The sequence below is a fragment of the Sodiomyces alkalinus genome (genome assembly GCF_003711515.1).
Source record: "Sodiomyces alkalinus F11 unplaced genomic scaffold SODALscaffold_16, whole genome shotgun sequence".
NCBI lineage: Eukaryota > Fungi > Ascomycota > Sordariomycetes > Glomerellales > Plectosphaerellaceae > Sodiomyces > Sodiomyces alkalinus.
In genome coordinates this window covers 109,136-128,213 of record NW_021167094.1, presented here as the reverse complement: position 1 = coordinate 128,213, position 19,078 = coordinate 109,136, and the positions used below count along the sequence as shown (strand labels likewise).

The 19,078-nt window shown below is 52.7% G+C and overlaps 7 protein-coding genes and 1 non-coding gene across 8 annotated transcripts; 2 read left to right on the top strand and 6 right to left on the bottom strand.

Annotated features, from left to right (window-relative positions):
* Positions 1-479: 479 nt before the first annotated feature.
* SODALDRAFT_t214 lies at positions 480-553 on the bottom strand. The gene has a single exon. It is a non-coding gene; the product is annotated as a tRNA-Val (tRNA).
* Positions 554-1,149: 596 nt separating this feature from the next.
* On the bottom strand, positions 1,150-2,863 carry SODALDRAFT_329519 (ketol-acid reductoisomerase). The gene is made up of 5 exons (XM_028610971.1): positions 2,598-2,863; positions 2,496-2,527; positions 2,153-2,431; positions 1,393-2,060; positions 1,150-1,299 (listed from the first exon to the last, which is right to left on the bottom strand). The coding sequence occupies exons 1-5, from the start codon at positions 2,806-2,808 to the stop codon at positions 1,272-1,274; spliced, it is 1,218 nt and encodes a 405-aa protein (XP_028462462.1). The 5' UTR covers positions 2,809-2,863; the 3' UTR covers positions 1,150-1,271.
* Positions 2,864-3,890: 1,027 nt separating this feature from the next.
* SODALDRAFT_82171 (ubiquitin-conjugating enzyme) lies at positions 3,891-5,043 on the bottom strand. Its single transcript, XM_028615717.1, has 5 exons — positions 5,024-5,043; positions 4,738-4,964; positions 4,578-4,665; positions 4,152-4,441; positions 3,891-4,077 (listed from the first exon to the last, which is right to left on the bottom strand). Exons 2-5 carry the CDS (start codon positions 4,756-4,758, stop codon positions 3,925-3,927), a joined length of 552 nt encoding a protein of 183 aa, XP_028462461.1. The 5' UTR covers positions 4,759-4,964; positions 5,024-5,043; the 3' UTR covers positions 3,891-3,924.
* A 438-nt stretch (positions 5,044-5,481) lies between these two features.
* SODALDRAFT_329517 (chitin synthase) lies at positions 5,482-9,132 on the bottom strand. Its single transcript, XM_028610970.1, has 3 exons — positions 8,610-9,132; positions 5,948-8,515; positions 5,482-5,873 (listed from the first exon to the last, which is right to left on the bottom strand). The coding sequence occupies exons 1-3, from the start codon at positions 8,688-8,690 to the stop codon at positions 5,736-5,738; spliced, it is 2,787 nt and encodes a 928-aa protein (XP_028462460.1). The 5' UTR covers positions 8,691-9,132; the 3' UTR covers positions 5,482-5,735.
* Positions 9,133-11,267: 2,135 nt separating this feature from the next.
* Positions 11,268-11,866, top strand: SODALDRAFT_364155 (hypothetical protein; the record flags this gene model as incomplete). Its single annotated transcript, XM_028614620.1, has 3 exons — positions 11,268-11,559; positions 11,636-11,691; positions 11,789-11,866. 3 exons carry the CDS (start codon positions 11,268-11,270, stop codon positions 11,864-11,866), a joined length of 426 nt encoding a protein of 141 aa, XP_028462459.1.
* On the bottom strand, positions 11,810-13,114 carry SODALDRAFT_82110 (hypothetical protein). The gene is made up of 2 exons (XM_028615716.1): positions 12,873-13,114; positions 11,810-12,793 (listed from the first exon to the last, which is right to left on the bottom strand). Exons 1-2 carry the CDS (start codon positions 12,915-12,917, stop codon positions 12,056-12,058), a joined length of 783 nt encoding a protein of 260 aa, XP_028462458.1. The 5' UTR covers positions 12,918-13,114; the 3' UTR covers positions 11,810-12,055.
* A 302-nt stretch (positions 13,115-13,416) lies between these two features.
* On the bottom strand, positions 13,417-14,339 carry SODALDRAFT_364153 (hypothetical protein; the record flags this gene model as incomplete). Its single annotated transcript, XM_028614619.1, has 6 exons — positions 13,417-13,584; positions 13,664-13,749; positions 13,821-13,879; positions 13,941-13,956; positions 14,027-14,164; positions 14,240-14,339. 6 exons carry the CDS (start codon positions 14,337-14,339, stop codon positions 13,417-13,419), a joined length of 567 nt encoding a protein of 188 aa, XP_028462457.1.
* A 386-nt stretch (positions 14,340-14,725) lies between these two features.
* Positions 14,726-16,138, top strand: SODALDRAFT_364152 (hypothetical protein; the record flags this gene model as incomplete). Its single annotated transcript, XM_028614618.1, has 2 exons — positions 14,726-14,780; positions 14,850-16,138. The coding sequence occupies 2 exons, from the start codon at positions 14,726-14,728 to the stop codon at positions 16,136-16,138; spliced, it is 1,344 nt and encodes a 447-aa protein (XP_028462456.1).
* Between the last annotated feature and the right edge of the window lie 2,940 nt (positions 16,139-19,078).

The window sequence follows — 19,078 nt, the reverse complement described above, 5'->3', positions numbered from 1 at the left end:
TACCATTGGGCTCTGTAATTGGCTTCATGCACGCACCAGAGTCAGTGAAGCGTGCTGGTTCCTGCCAATGGATCGTAGAACTGCAAGGTACACTGACAGGTCAACGTAGCAATTTCCAATGTTTGGCTGGAAGTTGCCAGGGCCCTCTGGAGTTCAAACACTGCAAATTGGAGGGACATGCTCCCCCACATACTGGAAATTTCAGAATGGCTTGGTCCGTGTGTTGAAGTCTATTTGATACTGTGCATAGTTGTCTCCTGTATGTCCGCGTCAACCAGATATACGAAGGGACTGATTAAGTCGGCTAAAATCAAATTTAATTAACTAGATACTATGCTGGACGAAGAAGGGACAAAGGCAGAAAATATTGAGGAAAATGAACATGTACGATGCAGAAGAACAAAGAAAGACTGAAAAAAGAGGAAAAGAAAAAGTAAAAGAATCCAGTCAAGGGCAGACTGGAATAAGCAAAAAATTGATGATTCAGGGGGGGCTCGATCCCCCGACCTTCAGTGTGTTAGACTGACGTGATAACCAACTACACCACCGAACCATTGAATACTTGTGATGATACGTGACCCAATTGGAACTAAGAGGGTTGTGTTACAGGCTGATGTTCCAGGTCCACTGTGGAGTGAGGCACCAAATGTTCCTATCAGTTGTGTTCAGTGAGGCCCAGCACGAAGACGAAAAGAATAGAAAAGAAGATTGGAAAAAAAGAGAAGAAAAAGAGAGCTGGGCCTAGAAATTACTAGTTGTTATCCCGTCCCATGACCACATAGCATGCCGTATTGCACACGAGTTTGTGTGAAATAACAAGACAAAATCCACAAAGGGTCAGTAACAAGGACATCAAAGGTGCTGATAGTGGAAAGCATACGTAGACTAAGTGGACAATGGGACAAAGAAGGAATCCAAGTCAAGGCACATTGCATATTCATGTTGATACAAGAGTGGCAAACGGCGCAGGTCCGAGTATCCATTGTCTACAACAGTATTCACATTATACAGTCTTCGGCCAGGCAAGTGGGGACGCTATGCTTGAGTAGGGGATGGCTGATGTCCCAGCCAAAACGGATATCAACTTTTATTTAGAAGGGCGACCGCGACTTTCCAGAGACGCCCAGCGTGTATAAAGTACAAGAGTCACGGCCCAAAACATGGCAGCTAGCTACCCAGCCCACTAGGGCAGTCGAAAAGATTGTCTTCGAGGGAAGCCATAGCCAAAAAGATCATCTCCCACTTCCAAACGCATCCAGAGCGTCCGTCGCTTACTTCTGGTTCTCCGGGCGGAGAGCACTAAAACGGTGGCATCAAGGTCAGCAAAACATGAACAGGACCACAAAGAGAGAGCTGGGGGGAGCTCGAGAAGAAACCGAAAACGTCACATACCGAACGGCCTTGCCAGCCCGCCAGATCTCCAGGTTGCGGATCTCCTCCATCTCGGCCTCGAACTTTTGCCTGTAGTCCTTCTGGCTGTTGTACTCGAGCGAGCGCTTGGTCTCAGTGCCATCCTCAACCGCGTCGTAGAGCTGGTTGAAGACGGGCTTCAGGGCGTCCTTGAACCGGGGGGTCCAGTCGATGGCACCGCGGCGGGCCGTGGTCGAGCAGGCCTCGTACATCCAGTCCATGCCGTTGGCGCCGATGAGGGGGTAGAGAGACTGGGTGGCCTCCTCGACGGTCTCGTTGAAGGCCTCGCTGGGGCTGTGGCCCCGCTCGCGGAGCACCTCGTACTGCGCGAGGAACATGCCGTGAATGCCGCCCATCAGGCAGCCACGCTCACCGTACAGGTCCGAAATGACCTCCTTCTCGAACGTGGTCTCGTACAGGTAGCCGGAGCCGATGGCCACGCCAAGCGCCTGGGCCTTCTCGCGCGCCTTACCGGTGACGTCCTGGTAGACGGCGAAGGATGAGTTGATGCCACGGCCCTCGCGGAAGAGGGACCGGACGGTGCGGCCGGAGCCCTTGGGGGCCACGAGGATAACGTCGATGTCGGAGGGGACGTCGACCTTGGTGATATCCTTGAAGACGGGCGAGAAGCCGTGGGAGAAGTAGAGGGTCTATTGGATTTGGTTAGGTTTCTACTTCCACAAAGTGACTTTTTCTTCCGAAAAGAGACCGACAAGAGTCGGTCTAGTCAGATGTAACGCACCTTGCCCTTGACGAGCTGGGGCTTGATGGAGGGCCAGGTCTCGCTCTGCGCCGCGTCGCTGAGGAGGTTCATGACGATGGTACCCTTGGAGATGGCCTCATCGACATCGAACAGGTTCTTGCCGGGAACCCAGCCATCCTGGATGGCATCCTCCCAAGACTTGCCGTTCTTCCGGACACCGACAATGACGTTGAGGCCATTGTCACGGAGGTTGAGACCCTGGCCGTGACCCTGAGAGCCGTAGCCAATGAGGGCGAGGGTATCGTTCTTGAAGTAGTCCTGAACTGGTTGTCAGCATGATCGTCCACTTGGTAAAGAGGTTATTGTGTTTCCTCTGACTCACCAGGAGCTTCTCCTGAGGCCAGTCGGCACGCTCTGTCCGTCACATTTGTCGTCAGCTTGAAGGTCATGCCACTTTATCCTGAGAGGCCTTCTCAAATCATACCGTAGACGTCCTCCTTGTGGCCGGCAAAGTCAACGGTCTTGACACCGCGGGTCTGCTGGCGCTGGACGGGGGCAGCGAAGGCCTTGGAAACCTGGCCGGTGGCCCGGACCAAGCTCCTGGCGGCGACAAAGGTGCGAGTCTGGGTGGAAGGAGCCGTAAATTGGCGGGCCATTGGCGACCGCAGCGCCTTGGAAAAGCTTCGGGAGGCCATTGCGACTGTAGTTTGAGGGGAGATGTGTCTAGAGAAGACGGAAGAGAAGAAAAAAAAGAAGAGTGGAACGAGTTGGTAGGAAAAAGAGACGGTCAAGGTCGGAGGAAGTTGATCGACATCCACTTTGTTGGAATGGGGGAAATTTTTTGCTGGCCGGCGTGGTCTAGTCAGAGCTTCCCCGACTTCGGCCTCTGTTGATGAAGGGGACCAGGCCCCTAGTCCGGTGGGGATATTAGCCGGGGTCATAGCAGGAAGGTAGTAAGGACTTCGATTACAGACATGATTTGGCCGTTGAGCTATGTAATGAAGACTTGGCTCCCTACAACTGGGTTCCCGGATCGGTTGTGTGGAGCAACCGCCGTAATCCGAAAACGTACTAGACGCACCTCCGTACAACGTACAGTCAGGACTTCCACCGATTTAGCAACTGACACATCGGAGGCTTTTGCATCAGGAAGAAATGAGGCCTCGAGAAGTTGTCCCCTCTTCTTCCGTTGTCCTGGTATCTACAAAGTACGAAAACTGTCTCGTCTCAGGAGTTGAAGAACGGGCAAAGTACTGAACCATCCGTTCGTCAACCTCAGATACCAGTATGCTCAAGACACAGCAGAAAACGACCGACATGTGAACCGGAAATTCTAGTTAATCGACAAAATCGCCCAAGAATCCAAAATCTTGCATCTTGCCACCCTGTCTACAGTGACCTCTGGCTGGACCCAAGGAAGCGGACGCATAAGAGTGAAGTGCTATTATCCTCTGATCATGAACACGCTACGGATGGGTCCCCCCGGTTGAGATATACTACTACCTTTTGGCAATCGAAAGACAAAAAACAACGCCGAAGAATGCTCGTAGTGCATACACCTTCCATGCTCCTCGGTCAACCTCTCGATATCAAATTGCCCTTTCCCTCCGCCTCCAGAATCCCTTTGGCCCACTCCAAAATCCCGTTCGCCCTTCCGGCTGGCCTGCTGCTCCTTGGCCTTCGCCAGCGAGACTGTTGTGTCCTCCACCACCGGACGAACCCGGGAAGGAAGTTCTTCCCGTAGAGAAGTGATTATGGGGCCCAGGCGTGAAACATGGTGCTTCTGCCCAAGATAAATCGCGGTGAGAATCCTATTTCAGCACCCGATCGTAGGTTATACCCTTTACCGTGCCACCTCCCATTGCCGTCCGAACATTTCTCTTGAACCCTTCCCTGTTCGAGCGTAGATCGTCGGCCGCTTCTTTGTTGAGCGGATCGGAAGCGTTCGGTTCCAGGAAGAGAAACTGCACGTAAAAAAAGAATTCACCCATTATTAGTACTGGGTACGTTTCGCCAAGATCGGAGATGGGGCCCATACCTGCAGACCGACAATCACGGCATTCAAGTTTAGAACTGGCTTCCAATCCTCACGCAAGATATTAAGGCACACCTTGCCCTCCAGGTCGATGTTGGGGTGGTAAATCTTCTCTTTGCAGCGCACCTTGGGCGGGTCGTGTGGGAAGTTTTGGTTGATGTCGAAGGTAAATGTGAAGCGTCCCGTGCGGTACATGCCCTCGTCAGGCTCGATCGTCAGTGTGAAGTGGAGGATGTCGTCGGGGTCCGGGAAGTCCGTCTTCATGGTGCTACCGAGCGACAACTCTGACAGGTCTGGAAGAGAAGTCCATAGTCAGCGACCCATGGGTAAGAAAGCAGGACTCGGTCGGCTAGTTGAAAAGCGAAGACCCTCCATATCATTATGATGGGACTAAGCCAGGACGAATGCGCAATCGCAGAACAGACATACCCTTCTGAACCCGTAGTTGCGCCGCAGTAACCTTCTTCTTCTTGCCCCCGGCAGCCGCGATCTCCGCATTCTCCGCCTTTTGCTGCTCCTTTTTCTACGAGGACGTCAGTTTCCGCTTTCATATAGACACGCCGTTAAGGAGTCGGGTATATAGTACTACCATAGACCAAATCTTCAACATTTTGCCTCTGGCGACGGATCCCCCGCCAATGTATTACCCCTCTATCAACGTAGTGCAGACCTGATAAAACGACGGCTTATGCGGGGAAGTCCAGCCTCTTACTCAGCGCCACCAAGCGAAGTTGAATTCAGTCAACGAAAAGAACGGTAATCTGGTAGAAATTGGCGGGTAAAGAACTGCGTTTTCGTCGAGGGAACGTCTGTTCGCTGGGTCGGTGTCAGCTTTGTCGGGTTTGTTCGCACTGCCGCCTGATGGCAGAGAATACCTTAGGTACCTTACCTTCGGTTGCGGAGGTAATTACTCGATAAGATAAGAAGCGACGGGACTCAATGTTCCGCTCCGAGGTCCCCACCCACCCAGAGTCTAAGGGAACTTCTATCCGTATACCTCAAGCCTGAGGTATCAAATGCCCGACTATCCACTTGCAACGAATTCCATGTGCCAACAGAGTATTCTCGTGTCCATGCGGAATGATATGATTTCATATCTGGACACGACAGCCACTTAACAATGAACATTTCAACACGAACGGAGAAAAGGCTGTTGTTGAGCCAGCAAAATATCTACGTGGAGTTGCGAATTTGATGTCACCACTCTGGTCTTACGCCAACGTCTCGCAAGAATGGGACATCAAAAGGCAGAAACGAGCACGGTCGTTAAAGAAGTATGCTAGCTATTATCTGAAAAAGAAAGGCAAAAAGGCAAAAAGCTTTTTGAGGTATCCTTGTTGTCGCCCGAGTCCAAATCTGCGGAAGGTTCGTTTATTACAAGAAAAAAGATCTACATACAATAGAAACAATAGAACGCCGCCATATCCATGACAAAGTGAGCTTCCCAACTTGGGCAGCAAATCTACATCGGGTTCGGTTGCCCCGATATCCGCTCGTCGCCAAGCGCGCGAGCTTTATGTCATGCCACGTGTCATATACCACTGGCTTGCCGCCGAATGATGGAGACGCCCAGCTGTGTTTTTTTTTTTACCGTCTGGCAATGCAGCACATGATACCCGTCTTGCCCAAGAACCAGAGGAAGCCGGTGAAGCGGACAACAGAGAGCACAGCGGTGGAGTACAGCAGGAAGGCGAAGAACGTCGAAGAGCGTGCGGTGACATCATCCTGCAATTTTTTGTTAGCGGGTTGCATTAGGACCACGGACCTCATGGAAGCCAGAGGACTGAGCGGATTCTTACCCCAAAGCCGAACGAATTAAAGTTATCGGTGGTGATGAAGACGATGAGGGCCATGTTACTGAACAGCCAAGAGATGACCAGGCCTGTCCGGAAAGACTTGTACGAGTCTTCGATGTCTTTATTCTCGGACTCAGGTTCCTCCTTGAAGGGTTCGAGGGCGCGCCGGACCGTCTGCTCAAACTGGCTGTCGATGTCCTCTTGGGGTTTGTCAATCTCCTCCACGACGGCCTCGTTCTTCTCGCCCTTGCTGATTTGGGCCGAAGGGAGAGCCTCGGCCTTGTCCGATCCCTTGGTACCCCAGGACACGTCGTGCCAGTTGTTGAATGCGTAGACCATGAGGACGTTGATGTAGGTGGACATGAGGACCAGGTAGTAAGGGAAGGAGTGGAACATGTGCCAGGGATCCAGGTACAGGAACGAAGCGATGAAGTTCAGACCGTAGATGGTGATCAAAGCCACGAGAATGACACCGGCTGCATTGTCACCGCCGAAGAAGCTGTTGACGAAAGCGCTGCCGGATTCCAAGCTGATCTGCTCCCCAATGGGCCTCTCGAACGCGCGAGCCACCAGGTAGCCGGAGAGAACCAGGATATAGGTCTGGATGAACCCGAAAACGCAGAACGAGGCGATATAGGTGAACTTGGAGCCCTTGGGACGATTACCCAGTGCCAAGACGAACTGGATGATAAGGAAGGCCGCATAAGCGTACTGCAGGATGGAATTGATGATAGGCGTAGCGTCGTTGCCAAAAGGCCAGGCAGTGTGAGGGGAGGAGGTGGCCGTCCCTTCAGTAGGCGTGCCGACGAGATCCATGATGATCTTCGTGGTCAAAAAGTACGAAGCCAAGCTGAACCAGGTGAAGATGACGTTGAGGAAGTTGTAGAGGAGCTGAATGTGGAAGAAGAACATGCGGACAATGTTGTGGCCGCTCTTGTACATCCGGCCGAAATGCATCAGGGAGTAGAGGGAGGCGGCAAAGGAACCGTTCAGCCAGCGACGACGCTGACTGATGAACTCGGCGGCACCTTCAGGAACATCGGTCTCGCCCTTGGCGGCCTTAATATAGCTAAGGTGCCACTTTTGTCCGGCCTTGGCCACGAGCTCGAAGCAGAGAATTCGGTCTTCGGCCAAGAACATGTTCTTCTTAAAGATATTCATACCGTCAATACCCTTCTTGCCCAGGATCTTCGAGAGCGTGTGGTCGCCGTGGAAGTACTGCTCCAGGGGCCGACCCATGATCGCTCGGAATCGGTAGGCCGAGAAAGCACCCGGCAGCACGGTGACGTAGCCAAACGAGCTCTCGAGAGGCTTATCCAGGATATTGGAGATCTTGTACTCGAAGTTCTGCACCGCGACTAGCGGATTGAGCAGTTTCTTGCCGCCTTTGCCCAACATGGCGTGAATCTCACCGCAGGCACCACCAAGGTCCTTATCGTTATAGAAGCCCTCCCAAAGCGCGAGCAGAGAACGGGGGCTCGGCTTCGTGCCAGCATCGAGCAAGATGCAAATCTCCGGATTCAGAATGCGGCCGAAGGCGTTGAAGAGCCAGCGGTGAGAATTGATCTTCTTGCTGTTCTTCTGCTTGAGGCAGAAAATGAACTGAACGGGCGGGAGAGTGGATGGGCCGTCGTCAACGGGCCGGACGAGCTGCTGGCTGGGGGTGACCGACAGCTGACTGGTGTACTCGAAGATGTGTGCCACCGTTTCCTTGCCGTCGACGTCCTTCTTGACGACTCCGTCTTGGTAGATGCCGACGGTGGCCAAGATGTCCAGGACGTTCTTGTCGGCCTTCTCGATGCCGTCGAAGACGAGGCATACGACGATCTTCTGCCAGGCTGGGCCGCCCTTGTTCCAGAATGTCGACTTTTTCAGGTTGACAATGTCCCGGATGTTCTGCATAACACCGTGCAGCGTTCTGGAAACCAGGACCTTATCTTCGTTGTAGTACGTAATGGCGATGAGCATCTCGGTATGTCGATTATACATGCGAGGGCGCAAATCGTAACCATTCTTCAGCGTGAAGTCGTTCGGGTCGCAGGTTGCGGCGGTGTACCGCATCTTCATGAATTCTTCGCTGCCGCCCTCGACGTCGCGGTATTTGGGCTGAACGGCGTTCTTGATGGCGCTGGGCACAGGGTAGTCGATGCTGAGAACGGAGCCCTGGTTGAGCTTGATCTTTCTGGTGGCGTAGCGCTTGAGCCCGCCCGTTTGGGCGCCAGGTTGTTGGCGGCGGACCCAGCTCTCGTCCGAATCTACCGTAGATGCCGGTCGGCCGTATCCGAATCCTCCGTTGTCGGAGCCAAGCTCCTGGCGATACCCCGTGGACATACCGAAGGAGTCAGGCGGGACAGGGGTCCGCGCACCTGCGCCGGGGGCGTATGATTCGGTTAGACTATAGGCAGAAACTGGGCGAGCTGGGGGTTCTTGGGCTCCGAGGTGGTTATCGAAAGGGGATGCGGCTTGGGGTCCGAGGTGATTATCAAATGGAGAGGGAGCCCGGCCGTGGGGATCTCGCAGGAGAGATTGGCCAGCCTCGTCGACGCCATCTTCTTGGGGAGGTAGATGATACTGCAGGCATTCCCGATTTAGTTCGTATTCTGTACCTCTGGCAAGCTAGGCACGAGGAAATGTGTGAGGGGGGAAGAGAAGGAAAAGAACTTACTCTGCTTCCATTTCCGGGAGGCAGATCCTGCAGGTTGTGGTCCTCAAATTCGCGGCCACCGCCTGGGCCGCGGTATGCCATGATTGCTTCTGTTCAAGAGGAAGAGGAAGTAGCTCCAAAGATGGTTCGCGTCAATGCTAGGTACGGCCAAGAAAAAGAAGGCAGTCAGGCTTCGAAAAATGGGCTCGATGCTGATTGCCTCTTCTCGCCGTCAGTGTTGATGATCAGAGAAGGCAGTGAGGAGAATATGGTGGGTTGTCGTGTTCGTTCCAGACAACCTCACGCGAAAACCCCCAGGGAATCACAGATCGTCTAAGAGACAGTACCGGCTGAAACGCAAATCGGGTGTTCGTTGGCAGCAGGCCCAGTAGAAGCGAGTGATGAGTGATGAAGCGAATGGATGGGGTAGGAAGAATAATATGAAGATTTCAGGGTTGACTTGGTTTCTGGAGGTCGGAATTAAGGGGTTGGATGGGAAGGAAAGAAGGAGGCCTTGCGTAAACGCCTTGGGACGACGCCATCGGTTGGCAAAGGAAAAAAACCTGGACAGGGGATCTTACCAGGAAGGGGGGCATGCAGCTGGCTTTGGGAGGGAAATGGAGACATGCACGCACACACCACCATGTTGACACTAGTGTAAGGTAGCCAACGACAACGCAGGAGCCCGCTGGACGCTGCGCCGGTTCCTGTGGCTTAGCAACGTACTACCTGAATAGCTGGACCATTCAACGTAAAAATTTCCATCCCCATCAGTATAAGGTATCCATACCTAAGGTACCTTATTCGTACTTCGCCAGGTTGTATCTATCATTAGCACAACGCCTGAGCTAGACCTACACATGGTATGGGGTACATTGTTAGAGGAGGTCTAAAGTGGAGAACTTGTTCCATCCAGGGGCAAGAAATGCCGACCAGCAGTAGAGCTAGGTACCTTAGAGTTTGGTTGAGGGAGGAGTAAGTACTTAGTACCCGTACCTGCGTGTACTCTGACATAAGGTACCTACCTCCTAGTTCCTACCACGACAGCCGAAAGAAAACACGTATTCCCCTGTTACTTGTGGTCCTAGCACGGCAGCATATGGCATATTACATATCCCATCAAAAATGTTAAGAAGCTAGAATAATGGATGTGCCGGGCTGATGCTGTTGATGAATGCCACCAAAGATGGAGTGGAGGGTGGAGGGGCATTGAGAATCCCAAATTGGAGAACAAAGGCGTAGAACTACGCCACATCCATTTCTTGCAGTGTAATGTAAGCTGACATCCTTTTGGGAGCTTCTAGATGTGACAGTTTGTCCGACTTGGAACCGACTTGATGATAAACGTACTTGGAATTATCGGTTTCAAAGTCACGTACGGTCTTTCCAAACACCAGGTACGTACTTCGGAGAAGCGTTTCAGGGAATAGGTCGGCTGAGTCACGGATACGAGTTTTGCATATGTAAAATTACCCTAGGACCAAAGTCAAGGATTGGCTCCTCTGGGCAAGTGAAACAATTCCTTCACCTTCCGAGGCACAACAAAGAAGGGAAAAGAAATATATGAAAAGTAGAAAAGTCCAAAAATTAGAATCAAACCCTCCAACATCTTAGCCACCGAGTAAGGTAGATTCTGTGTCTTGTCCTTACTGAGTAGATATATATCCAACTGGAGTCGAACTTTCCGTGTAAGCCTACATACATCGTGGAGCAATCTTGCACTTCAAGTTGTATGTCTCGAGACTGCACGACCGGCGCTCACCTTGTTTCAAGACTTTGGGATGTCTAACCCATCTGCATTTCTCTATTAGAGATATGATGAACATGCTGCCACCAGACCGTCGCTCAACGCAGAGCATATCGACGATCAAAGACAAATCGGCCATAGATAGGGCCGGTTTCACCCTGTCTTACAATGAGGCCTTGAAATAGCCAAACTGACAATGCCAGGAACATCACCTGCAAGCCAGGCGTGTCTTCAAGATGCGGTATCGACGTATGAAAGAACTTTAGATCAGTGCCGCGCACCCCGAGACAGATGTGCGCGCTCAGGAGAAGCTTCACTGGGAAGATACCAGAAACCTTTTGTAGATTTGGTATTTCATGTTGAAGCCGCAATGATCACTGCAGGACCGCGTATACAAACTTGCCCCCATAGTTGCGTTTATTACTTACGCAAAGGTTCTTGGTAGGGAAAGCAGCAATCGACCTGAGTTATGAACGTCTTGTCCTTTACTCCGTGGATGTTCGTCACCTGCCTAATATTATATGAAATTGCGAGAGAATTACGATGGACGTGCAGAAGTCGACAGAGGTTCTGGACACTAAGGTACCAACAGAACTTGCCAAGGCTAAGGTACCTAAATATGGGCCCGGGATATGAAGGGAGCCGGCACTGATGTCCAAAATAGACTGGTACTACTTCGTACTAACAAAATACTCGGGATTAAAGGGGGAGGTGCGAAATAGGAAGGCTTGGGAATGTGGACGAAGTTCCCCGGACTAACGCTGTGAAGGGCTCAAAAATCGTCGAAGACAATGGCGGATAGGTACATAGCATAGTTTGCTGTCCTACAAGCATCCGGGCGAGAACGAATTGATGTCTACGTGCCGTTTATTGTTACGTTAGAGGACATGCCTGGCTTTCCCGTCGACCTGAAGCCACGATAAACTGCTAAGATGAGAATCACCGAGTATTCTTCACAGGTGAGAGGAATATCATTGCCTGAGGCCGAATCCAGAGTCTCCATGGAAGGTATGCCGTCAAGAATCTGCAGGCCAAGATCCCGGCATAGCAGTGTCGTGGAAGTCGACCAGGACCAAGGCCGCAAACATATGGATCGTCCGTCTGATAAGTGTAGTGAACGACGTGACGCCAGCAAGTCCAAGCTATTCCTACCGGCATTGACGTCGACTCGAGAGAATACTGATAACGGCGCTGTCTCTGACACCGGGGCCGCTTCGTCGTGGGGTTGATCGACGAGCGGAACCTACGGAACGGTCGAAGAACGCCTCCAGGTAGGTAAACCGCTCACAAACCCTAACAGTTGGCAGGAAGTGGGGGATTAGGCAAGTTCTCGCCTCATTTTCCAATTGTTTAGAGGTTTGATGTGTGCATGATGACCGCCTCCACGCCCTGAGTGGTGTGAGACGAGGTAGGATTTCACATAGAGCGTAATCATGGAGGTGTTGAACTACAGGGTTCTTCTGGGTCTGTCGGCAAAATGAAGATGCTTCCTTCCGCTGATGCTCTTTTGAAGTACGTACCTGGGCTCTGAACGCGGATGAATATCTCGCGCGTTAACGCCTTCGTTATTCCGTCGGCCACCATTTCCGCGCTCGCAACGTAATCGACCTCAATCATCCCCTGCTGCCGTGCCTCCCGAAACCACGTGCCGCAGCCGGGTGTTCAACGTGGCGATCTCGGCGTTGACTAATTAGATTTTGATTATTATCGCATAATCTCCTCAAGATAGACCGCCGCCCCTCTGCTTCTTCCTGGCTCTTATCTCCTCCACATCAGCCTTCAATGCTGTGTCTGACCGAAGTATCCGCTTGATCAGCCTTCCCATGGGGCCTCGAGGAGCCCACCCTGGAACAGCCTGCTTAGGAAATAAGTACCAGCAGTCTTCAATATCGTGACGTGGTCTGCAACACACGCGGCACTTTTCTGTGCGGTCGTAGGATAGCCTTCTCTTCGATTGGGTACAGTTGGCAGGTTGCCTTCCATCAGGATTGGCATCCTTCTTAGCCTTCCGGCTGCTGCGCCCTCCTCTTTTTCTACCCCGTCTTCGGCCTCCGGCGACCGGCTCCTCCTCGATGCCCTCGCCGAGATTGGGACCGGGAAGGCGGCCGCGCGGCTGCTGCGCGCTGCGTCTGTTTTGGATGTATATCTTCGCTTTCGCTACTAGCAAGGCCGGGGTCACTGTGTTGACATCAACGCGCTCCTCCGTTATATCCGCCCAAACTCCGGCAATCGGCCGGAGGCAGTCGAAGAAATCCTTCACCCACACGCAGGCCTCCCGTACCTCCCCCACCTCCACCTGGTGGCATTTAAATACCAGCCGTTGCCACTCGTCAAGCCACTCGTCGAGCTCTATGAGGTTATTCGGAACATGTCTTCTGTGCTGTTCGTAGTTCTCGAGGGAGCGCTGCTTGCGGTAGGGGAGGAAGGGGGCGGCATCAGATCGAACAGCTTCATAAATCTCCCGCGGAGGCCCCCATCCAATAGGAGCCGATGGTTGTTCGGCGCGAGAGACATTACCAGCCAAAGGTTGACTGGACGTATCCCATCTTGGTATTCATCATAATACCGTTCATTTTCTTCATATTCTTCCCAAAGTCGAAAGTCGAATTGGTAGGCGGCTCTCCCGGAAGCTGTCAGATCACTCGCCTGCCCGTTCCAGTGATTGAGGACATCGTAATCGTCCAAGTCAGGCCAAGGAAAGGGGTCTAATGCAGGCGCATCGCGGGGATTATCAGGTCGTAAATATTGCCAAACTCCGTGTCTCTTGGCTAGCACTGCGTACTCATCGCGCCAGAGCTCCCAGTCCTCGTGGGTGGTGTAGATTACGGTGGGATACTCAGGCATCTCACCAAACGGTGGAATTGATCGTGTAGTCGGTTGTTCCGAGTTGTAGAGGGTTCAATCGGTCAAATGGATCGTTGTAGCGGCTTGATTAGGAGAGATGGCCTTAATCGGTAGGTATAAGGAAAAAACAGTATTAGATAAAGACAAATGAGACTCTTAATTCACAAGCCAGCGTTGAAGGCGTAAAACGGTTGATATGATTAATAAACAGGGCAAAACAGTCGTACATCTGTTGATTCAACTGGAGCTTGTGAACTGATTGAGAGGGAAAATGGGTCCCGAACCCTTCCCAACCTGCCGATCAACCGGCATCTTAGTTGTTCCGTCTCCGTAGCAGCCCTTGTGCTTGTGGGAGGCCTGTGCGACACATGGGCGCATGTTCTCAAGGCGAAACGAGAAAGTCGACTAGTCAGCCAATCAACTGTCTGCCCTGACAAGTTTACACCGGGCCGTTTTATTAGTTATCGGCGTTTTGGGTCAACACTTCCCAATACGGCAACTCATTGAACAATGTACCTGCTAAGTGCCTCAACTTTGCTTCGCGGTAATCAGTCCCGCTTTTCCTCGCCTCTGTAAACGCCGTCAGCCAATGATTGAAGTTCCTTGTGTTCCCCCTATGCATCGCCAATGTGTACTGATACCTTTGGCGGGCCTGAAAGGGACATACGAAGTAATGTCAAGCTTGAGCGGTTGCCCGTCTCTTTTGGAGGATAGATACCAAGGTACCTTAATAGGGGAACTAATACCGAAGTACCCCCTACTGGGACCGTTGGTTCCCTGGTACGGAGGAAATGGGTAAGTACACGGATACACTGGAGGTACTTCGTACGTGGCCTCGCAACTTCACTGTTGGTGCTCTCCCCCTCCCCTCCTTTTGCCATTCCCTTCCCCGTCTCGTCCTTGTCCTCCTTGGAAAGACCCGCACCCTGCCTAGGACCGCTCTGACCCCATTGTCTCTCGTTTTCTTCACTGACTTGTTGACTGACTGTTAGGCGACCGCCTTTGCTTCTGCACATCAATCAGGAGCCCATCATTACCCAGGGCCAGCCATCCGACGAACCAACACAATCGACTTCGATCTTTCCATTTTCAATTATCGCAAAGGCCGACAATCTATCTTCGTCCATCGCCCTTGATGTCCTTCTCCTTCGTTGCCGCATAGTTGGCGCTTCTCTTCTCGAGCTAGCCTCACAATCCACTCGTTTCTAAATAGCTTATCCCTCCCTCTCCGTCCTTCTCTTCCTCTCCGCCACGTTCCGGATATCCCTCGACTTCGTCACTCATTCCACCCGTATCCATTCAGTCGTCAGATATCCATTTCACCAACGTATATCCTATCCGCTATTTCTTCATATTTACCATCCTGTGGATGCAAAACTTGATACACATCCCCCTATACAATCGTCTATACAATTGTCTAGTTCTCTTCTCCATCGCGCACTGAAAGCGAGATTCTCGTGCGTCGACATCTTCTTCGGCCGTCAATCGTTTCATTGATTCTACCGCATTTCCTGGAGGAGTCGCGTCGGCTCTATTGTGGGTGGCTATGGTCAAATTCGATCCCAACCTCCACTTTCGATCAGTGGAGGAATTGAATGGCGGTATGTACGCAACCCCCTTATTCGGACGCCCGTCTCGAAGGCCTCTGTGCTAACAGGCACTGTCTACAGCCCTCCTCTTCTCTAGACAGGAAGGATGTGTCGACTGCGCAAATGTCAGATCACCCTCCTGCCCGCGTTGTCCCTCAGGCGAGGTTTGCTCCTTGACCATCCCGTCATGTAACCAATGCGCCAGGGCGATATGCATCGAGGACGATACCGCGCCCAACGGAGAGTCAAGAAGCAACGAAGGCGGTCCGAACACGGGCGCCATAGCCGGCGGTGTAGTGGGTGGTGTTGTCGTCATTGCCGTCCTCTCCTTCCTGGTATGGAAGTTCTGCGTCAAACCCAAGCGACGACAGCTCGATCAAGAACCGTACGGTAGCATGTCGGACGAGGGCACGGGCGTGGAAAAGGACCATAATCCTCGGCGTGACCACCGCACTTCTGTTCATACCGTTCACTCGATTGCGTCCACGGTCCTCACCCGCGCCTCGAATATCATTCAGATCGCCTATATCCCGGGCGTCACCAACCGAGCTACCCCAACATCACCCAACGTCCTCGTTCCGCCTGTTCCGCCCATCCCCATGCATGCTGCCAACTCTGCCGCCAACAGCCCTAGCTACGAGGATCAACACTTCTTCATGCCCGGCGACCTACGCAATTCGACGTACTCGGGCTTGTCCCAAGACAGCGATCGCCAATCCTACGCCCGCGGCTCGTACGCTCACCGCTCCAGCATTGCGCCCAGCATTGCGTCCACCATCTATGGCAAGAATGCCGTCGTGGTGGCTCCGGCACAGACCGGTATGAGAGCCAAGGCGGCCATGGTCAGCGTGAAGTCTATCGGTGGTTCCACCGGCAGCGGCGCAAGCACACCGCCTGTCCCCAGCATCGACTTTGAGAAGTATGAGGGAGCAGGGCCACGGGACAGCACATTCAGCGTGGGCTCTACGTTCCTGAACAATGCCAGCACCGCAACGGCCACGCCGGCTCGTGCACAGGTCGTTCGACTCGGCAGCGGTAATCAGGTGAAGCAGGTCAGCGTCGGCACGAGACCCGAGCTGGTAGGATCTATGCCCCGTAGTCCAGGGACGACTTCGACGACAACGACCTCGACAAACATCCGGGACTCTAACTCCACCACCGTCGTTGGCGAGAGTCCGGCTGCTGACCAAGGGCCCTTCTCCGATCCACCTTCATCTCCGGGCGCCAACAAGAGCACCACGAGCCTTAGCGCTGTCATTGAGGAAGCCACGAGACGAGCTGCTTCTGGTCCAGACAGGAGATCGAAGCGTCACAGCACGCAAGAGCGCGGCGCCAGTCCCTTCGACGACGAGCATGCGACACGAGACTAGACGGGACATTTTGGAGCAGCGCATCAGCCCTCTCCACAATCACCACGATCTATGCTGTACCTATGTCACACATGACGACTGGCTCACGATGTTGGGTCTCCAGTTTCTTTTTTCTTTCCCTATGTCTGTACGGGGGCATTTTTTTTAACGTCAATATTCTCAGACCTGGTGGGGAAGACGTGTATGGATCTCTCACACAGCAAGCTCGAATGGACGGTAGCTTTGGGAAGGCCTTTTTTTCCCTTTTTTTTCTTTTTTTTTCTTGAATTGGATTGGATTCTCACCTAGGGCGTCTGGGTACGTACATTCTCCCCCGAACGAGGGCAGAGACGAAATGCGGCTTTTTGCTTGTGTCCCTTCAACCTCTGCCGTACGCATGGGCTGCGGCCTTATTTGACCGAAAAGATACGACTATTCCCATACCATGCCTCCTCGTGTCTTCATGGTTACTTGCATCTTGCCGTGATCCCTTCTACTGAACTGCTCAGCTCCATCCCTGTCGCATGGCGACCGACACGACAGATTGGGGCGCTTGCCACAGAGCACACATGCTGCAACCATGGGGAAGACTTGAGTTTTAAAGAGTCGTTAGCGAGCCGGCTTGTTTCGTAAGACATCGGACTGGGCTTAGACCTGGCCTCGAGACACCGATTCGAATGTAACAGAACAATCAGGGCCTGCGGTGAAACGAGGGGCGAATCCCCCTGGCACGGCGCATTGGCAAGTTCTCTTTCACGATTTGGCCTGGCCTGTGATGCTTCTACAAGTTCGGATGATCTCGGTTGGGCCTAAGTGAGGGGGAGAACACGGCGTGGTGGGAAGAACGGCGTGGTGCGTGCTGCGGGCGGGGGGGGGGAGGGGGAGGGGTAGAAAGAGGGAGGATTTGGTTGGTACAAGGCTCAGGATGGCTGGTGCCGGTGTCCAGGCCGGGATTTGGAACAGCTTGTGTTGCGACCATGCCTCGTGTTAATGGTTTTCTTCTTTGTGTGACGGCGCTTTTGCCGCTCGGGTAGAACGAGAGGAGGGGCAGCGGTTGTGGCATCGTTGTACGGATAGGATAGTTAAATGGGACAGCTAACTACCTTGTCCGTTTCCGGAAGTTCAACGTCACATACTTCAGTTTCTATTGCGAAAGTGAAGCGGCCTCGCAAACTGTACCGTGACTCCCCTTTCTATAGGGTAGAGAGAGACTTCCCCCCTAGGACGGAGCTGAGGCGAATGCTAACCAGATTGGAAGTGTTGCAGGGCAATATCAGACTCCCTTCTTGTACGCTCCCACGGGATTTCGATCCATCGACAACAGTATCTAGGGCAAGCGCCTGTAGGACGTCAATGACTAGGAATATGTTTTTCAAAGCATGAAAACAGGCTCAGTCATTATCAGCTATCATCAGACAAGACATCGACTTGGGAGACAAGATGAACCGTGACTTGGTACTTCGTTAAACTTAGCCTCATTCTCTTCGTCTTGTGGCAGTGTCCCTCAGTGCATTTCCCCCTTGACCACCACCTGGCTCAAAAACCATGGAAACCAAGGATTGACCGGTGTGCGTCCCAGATCTAACAGCCATGTCCCTAGAGAGATATTTAACGCCCCGCCGGAACAGGACGGAGTATACGTTGTACCTGCTTTTGCCTTGACCGCCTGTCGCGGATCGGATCGTGGTGAGGACTCTGGTGGCATAACCGTGCGGCTCGGTCAAGCCATCCTTGCTATCTTCTTCTCAATCCACGGCCAGGGCTGACCTGCTCGTTAAATCTTACTTATTCAGCTCGCGAGAGCTTGCCATCTAGGCGGGATGCAGAGAAAAGGAAAGCGCCCGGGATGTGACCCAGTTGCAGACTCCAGTCGGCAGAGTACGCTGTTTGTCGGGGTCGACTCCGGGTGGCTATGTATGTAGTCGCAGGTGCTCATGCAAGGCAGAGAGAGAGACCAGACTGGACTGCATGGATGAAGCGGCGGGATGATATGCTATGCGTAGAGACGGGATTTCAAGGTCCTCGCAATCTTTAGTGAATCAACCCTCGACGTCGCAATCATCCCCTGTCCTCGATTAGGAAACGCAGGCCTTCCTTATTATTATTCCGCCGCACATGCCAGCATTGCGCTTAACGCCGGCTTTCACCATGACATACGGCATTTGGAACTCCAAAAGTCCCTTCCGCTCGCTCCTCGCCGTCGTGGACAGCAGAAAACCACCTGCCGAAACGGCACCGGATCCTTTTTGAGGAGCAAGCAGGTGGGACTCCCCGGACCGCACTGGAAACCCCTATGAACGGCCACCTTCCAGCTAATCCTCCGCTGAAATAAATGCTCTGGGTGCATGACCTTAGCCATAAACAAGGGTTTTTTTTTTTTTTTTTTTTTTTTTTTTTTTGCTGCGAGAGTGATTGTGACTGCTTCGGATAGGTGCAGTGTCAACCCCGAAGCGCTGTTGTAAGCCGCCTGCCCGAGCTGCATATGATATACGATAATTGTTTCGGTGTGAGAAGTGGAAAGCGACACAATAAAGACCACCCCGGGGTTACTTGACTTCTTCTTCTCCTTCTTTTTATAGTCATGATCGACGGCACTAGGGAGGCCTGTCAAGGTGAGCTAAAAGACGAAGACAACAGGAACATCCTGGAGGACTAGATCGAATAGCTAACAAGACTGAAACGAGTCAAAGAGCACGGACGTCTAACCATGAGAAGCAACAAGAAGGGCAATGTGGCCTGTGTACCGCATGCCGCAGGGGACACTGTAACAACTTCTACCAGCGACGTCTCGGCGAATACATACATCAACTTTGGTCCAGCCCATCTGCCATGGCCATGGAGAGCAGTTGCAAGCATGATCCCGGACCGTAGTATCGCCTGCAAAAATTTCTCGCGGGCGTTTAATGCTTCGCACGTGCTAGCGGACCCTTCCGGAGATGCTGCCAAGTTGCGTGGCGCTCT

Excerpts from the sequence above, each read along its gene's own strand:
- SODALDRAFT_329519 (XM_028610971.1), bottom strand. The coding sequence starts at position 2,808 with ATGGCCTCCCGAAGCTTTTCCAAGGCGCTGCGGTCGCCAATGGCCCGC. Across the intron at positions 2,528-2,597 it reads CCACAAGGAGGACGTCTACG|AGCGTGCCGACTGGCCTCAG; the intron begins GTATGATTTGAG and ends TGTGACGGACAG. Across the intron at positions 2,061-2,152 it reads CCCAGCTCGTCAAGGGCAAG|ACCCTCTACTTCTCCCACGG; the intron begins GTGCGTTACATC and ends CAAATCCAATAG.
- SODALDRAFT_82110 (XM_028615716.1), bottom strand. The coding sequence starts at position 12,917 with ATGAAGAAAATGAACGGTATTATGATGAATACCAAGATGGGATAC. Across the intron at positions 12,794-12,872 it reads TGAATACCAAGATGGGATAC|ATTTATGAAGCTGTTCGATC; the intron begins GTCCAGTCAACC and ends CCTCCGCGGGAG.
- SODALDRAFT_329517 (XM_028610970.1), bottom strand. The coding sequence starts at position 8,690 with ATGGCATACCGCGGCCCAGGCGGTGGCCGCGAATTTGAGGACCACAAC. Across the intron at positions 8,516-8,609 it reads CTCCCGGAAATGGAAGCAGA|TATCATCTACCTCCCCAAGA; the intron begins GTAAGTTCTTTT and ends GAATGCCTGCAG. Across the intron at positions 5,874-5,947 it reads TTAATTCGTTCGGCTTTGGG|GATGATGTCACCGCACGCTC; the intron begins GTAAGAATCCGC and ends AAAAAATTGCAG.
- SODALDRAFT_82171 (XM_028615717.1), bottom strand. The coding sequence starts at position 4,758 with ATGTTGAAGATTTGGTCTATG. Across the intron at positions 4,442-4,577 it reads GCAACTACGGGTTCAGAAGG|ACCTGTCAGAGTTGTCGCTC; the intron begins GTATGTCTGTTC and ends CTTCTCTTCCAG. Across the intron at positions 4,078-4,151 it reads CCGTGATTGTCGGTCTGCAG|TTTCTCTTCCTGGAACCGAA; the intron begins GTATGGGCCCCA and ends TTTTACGTGCAG.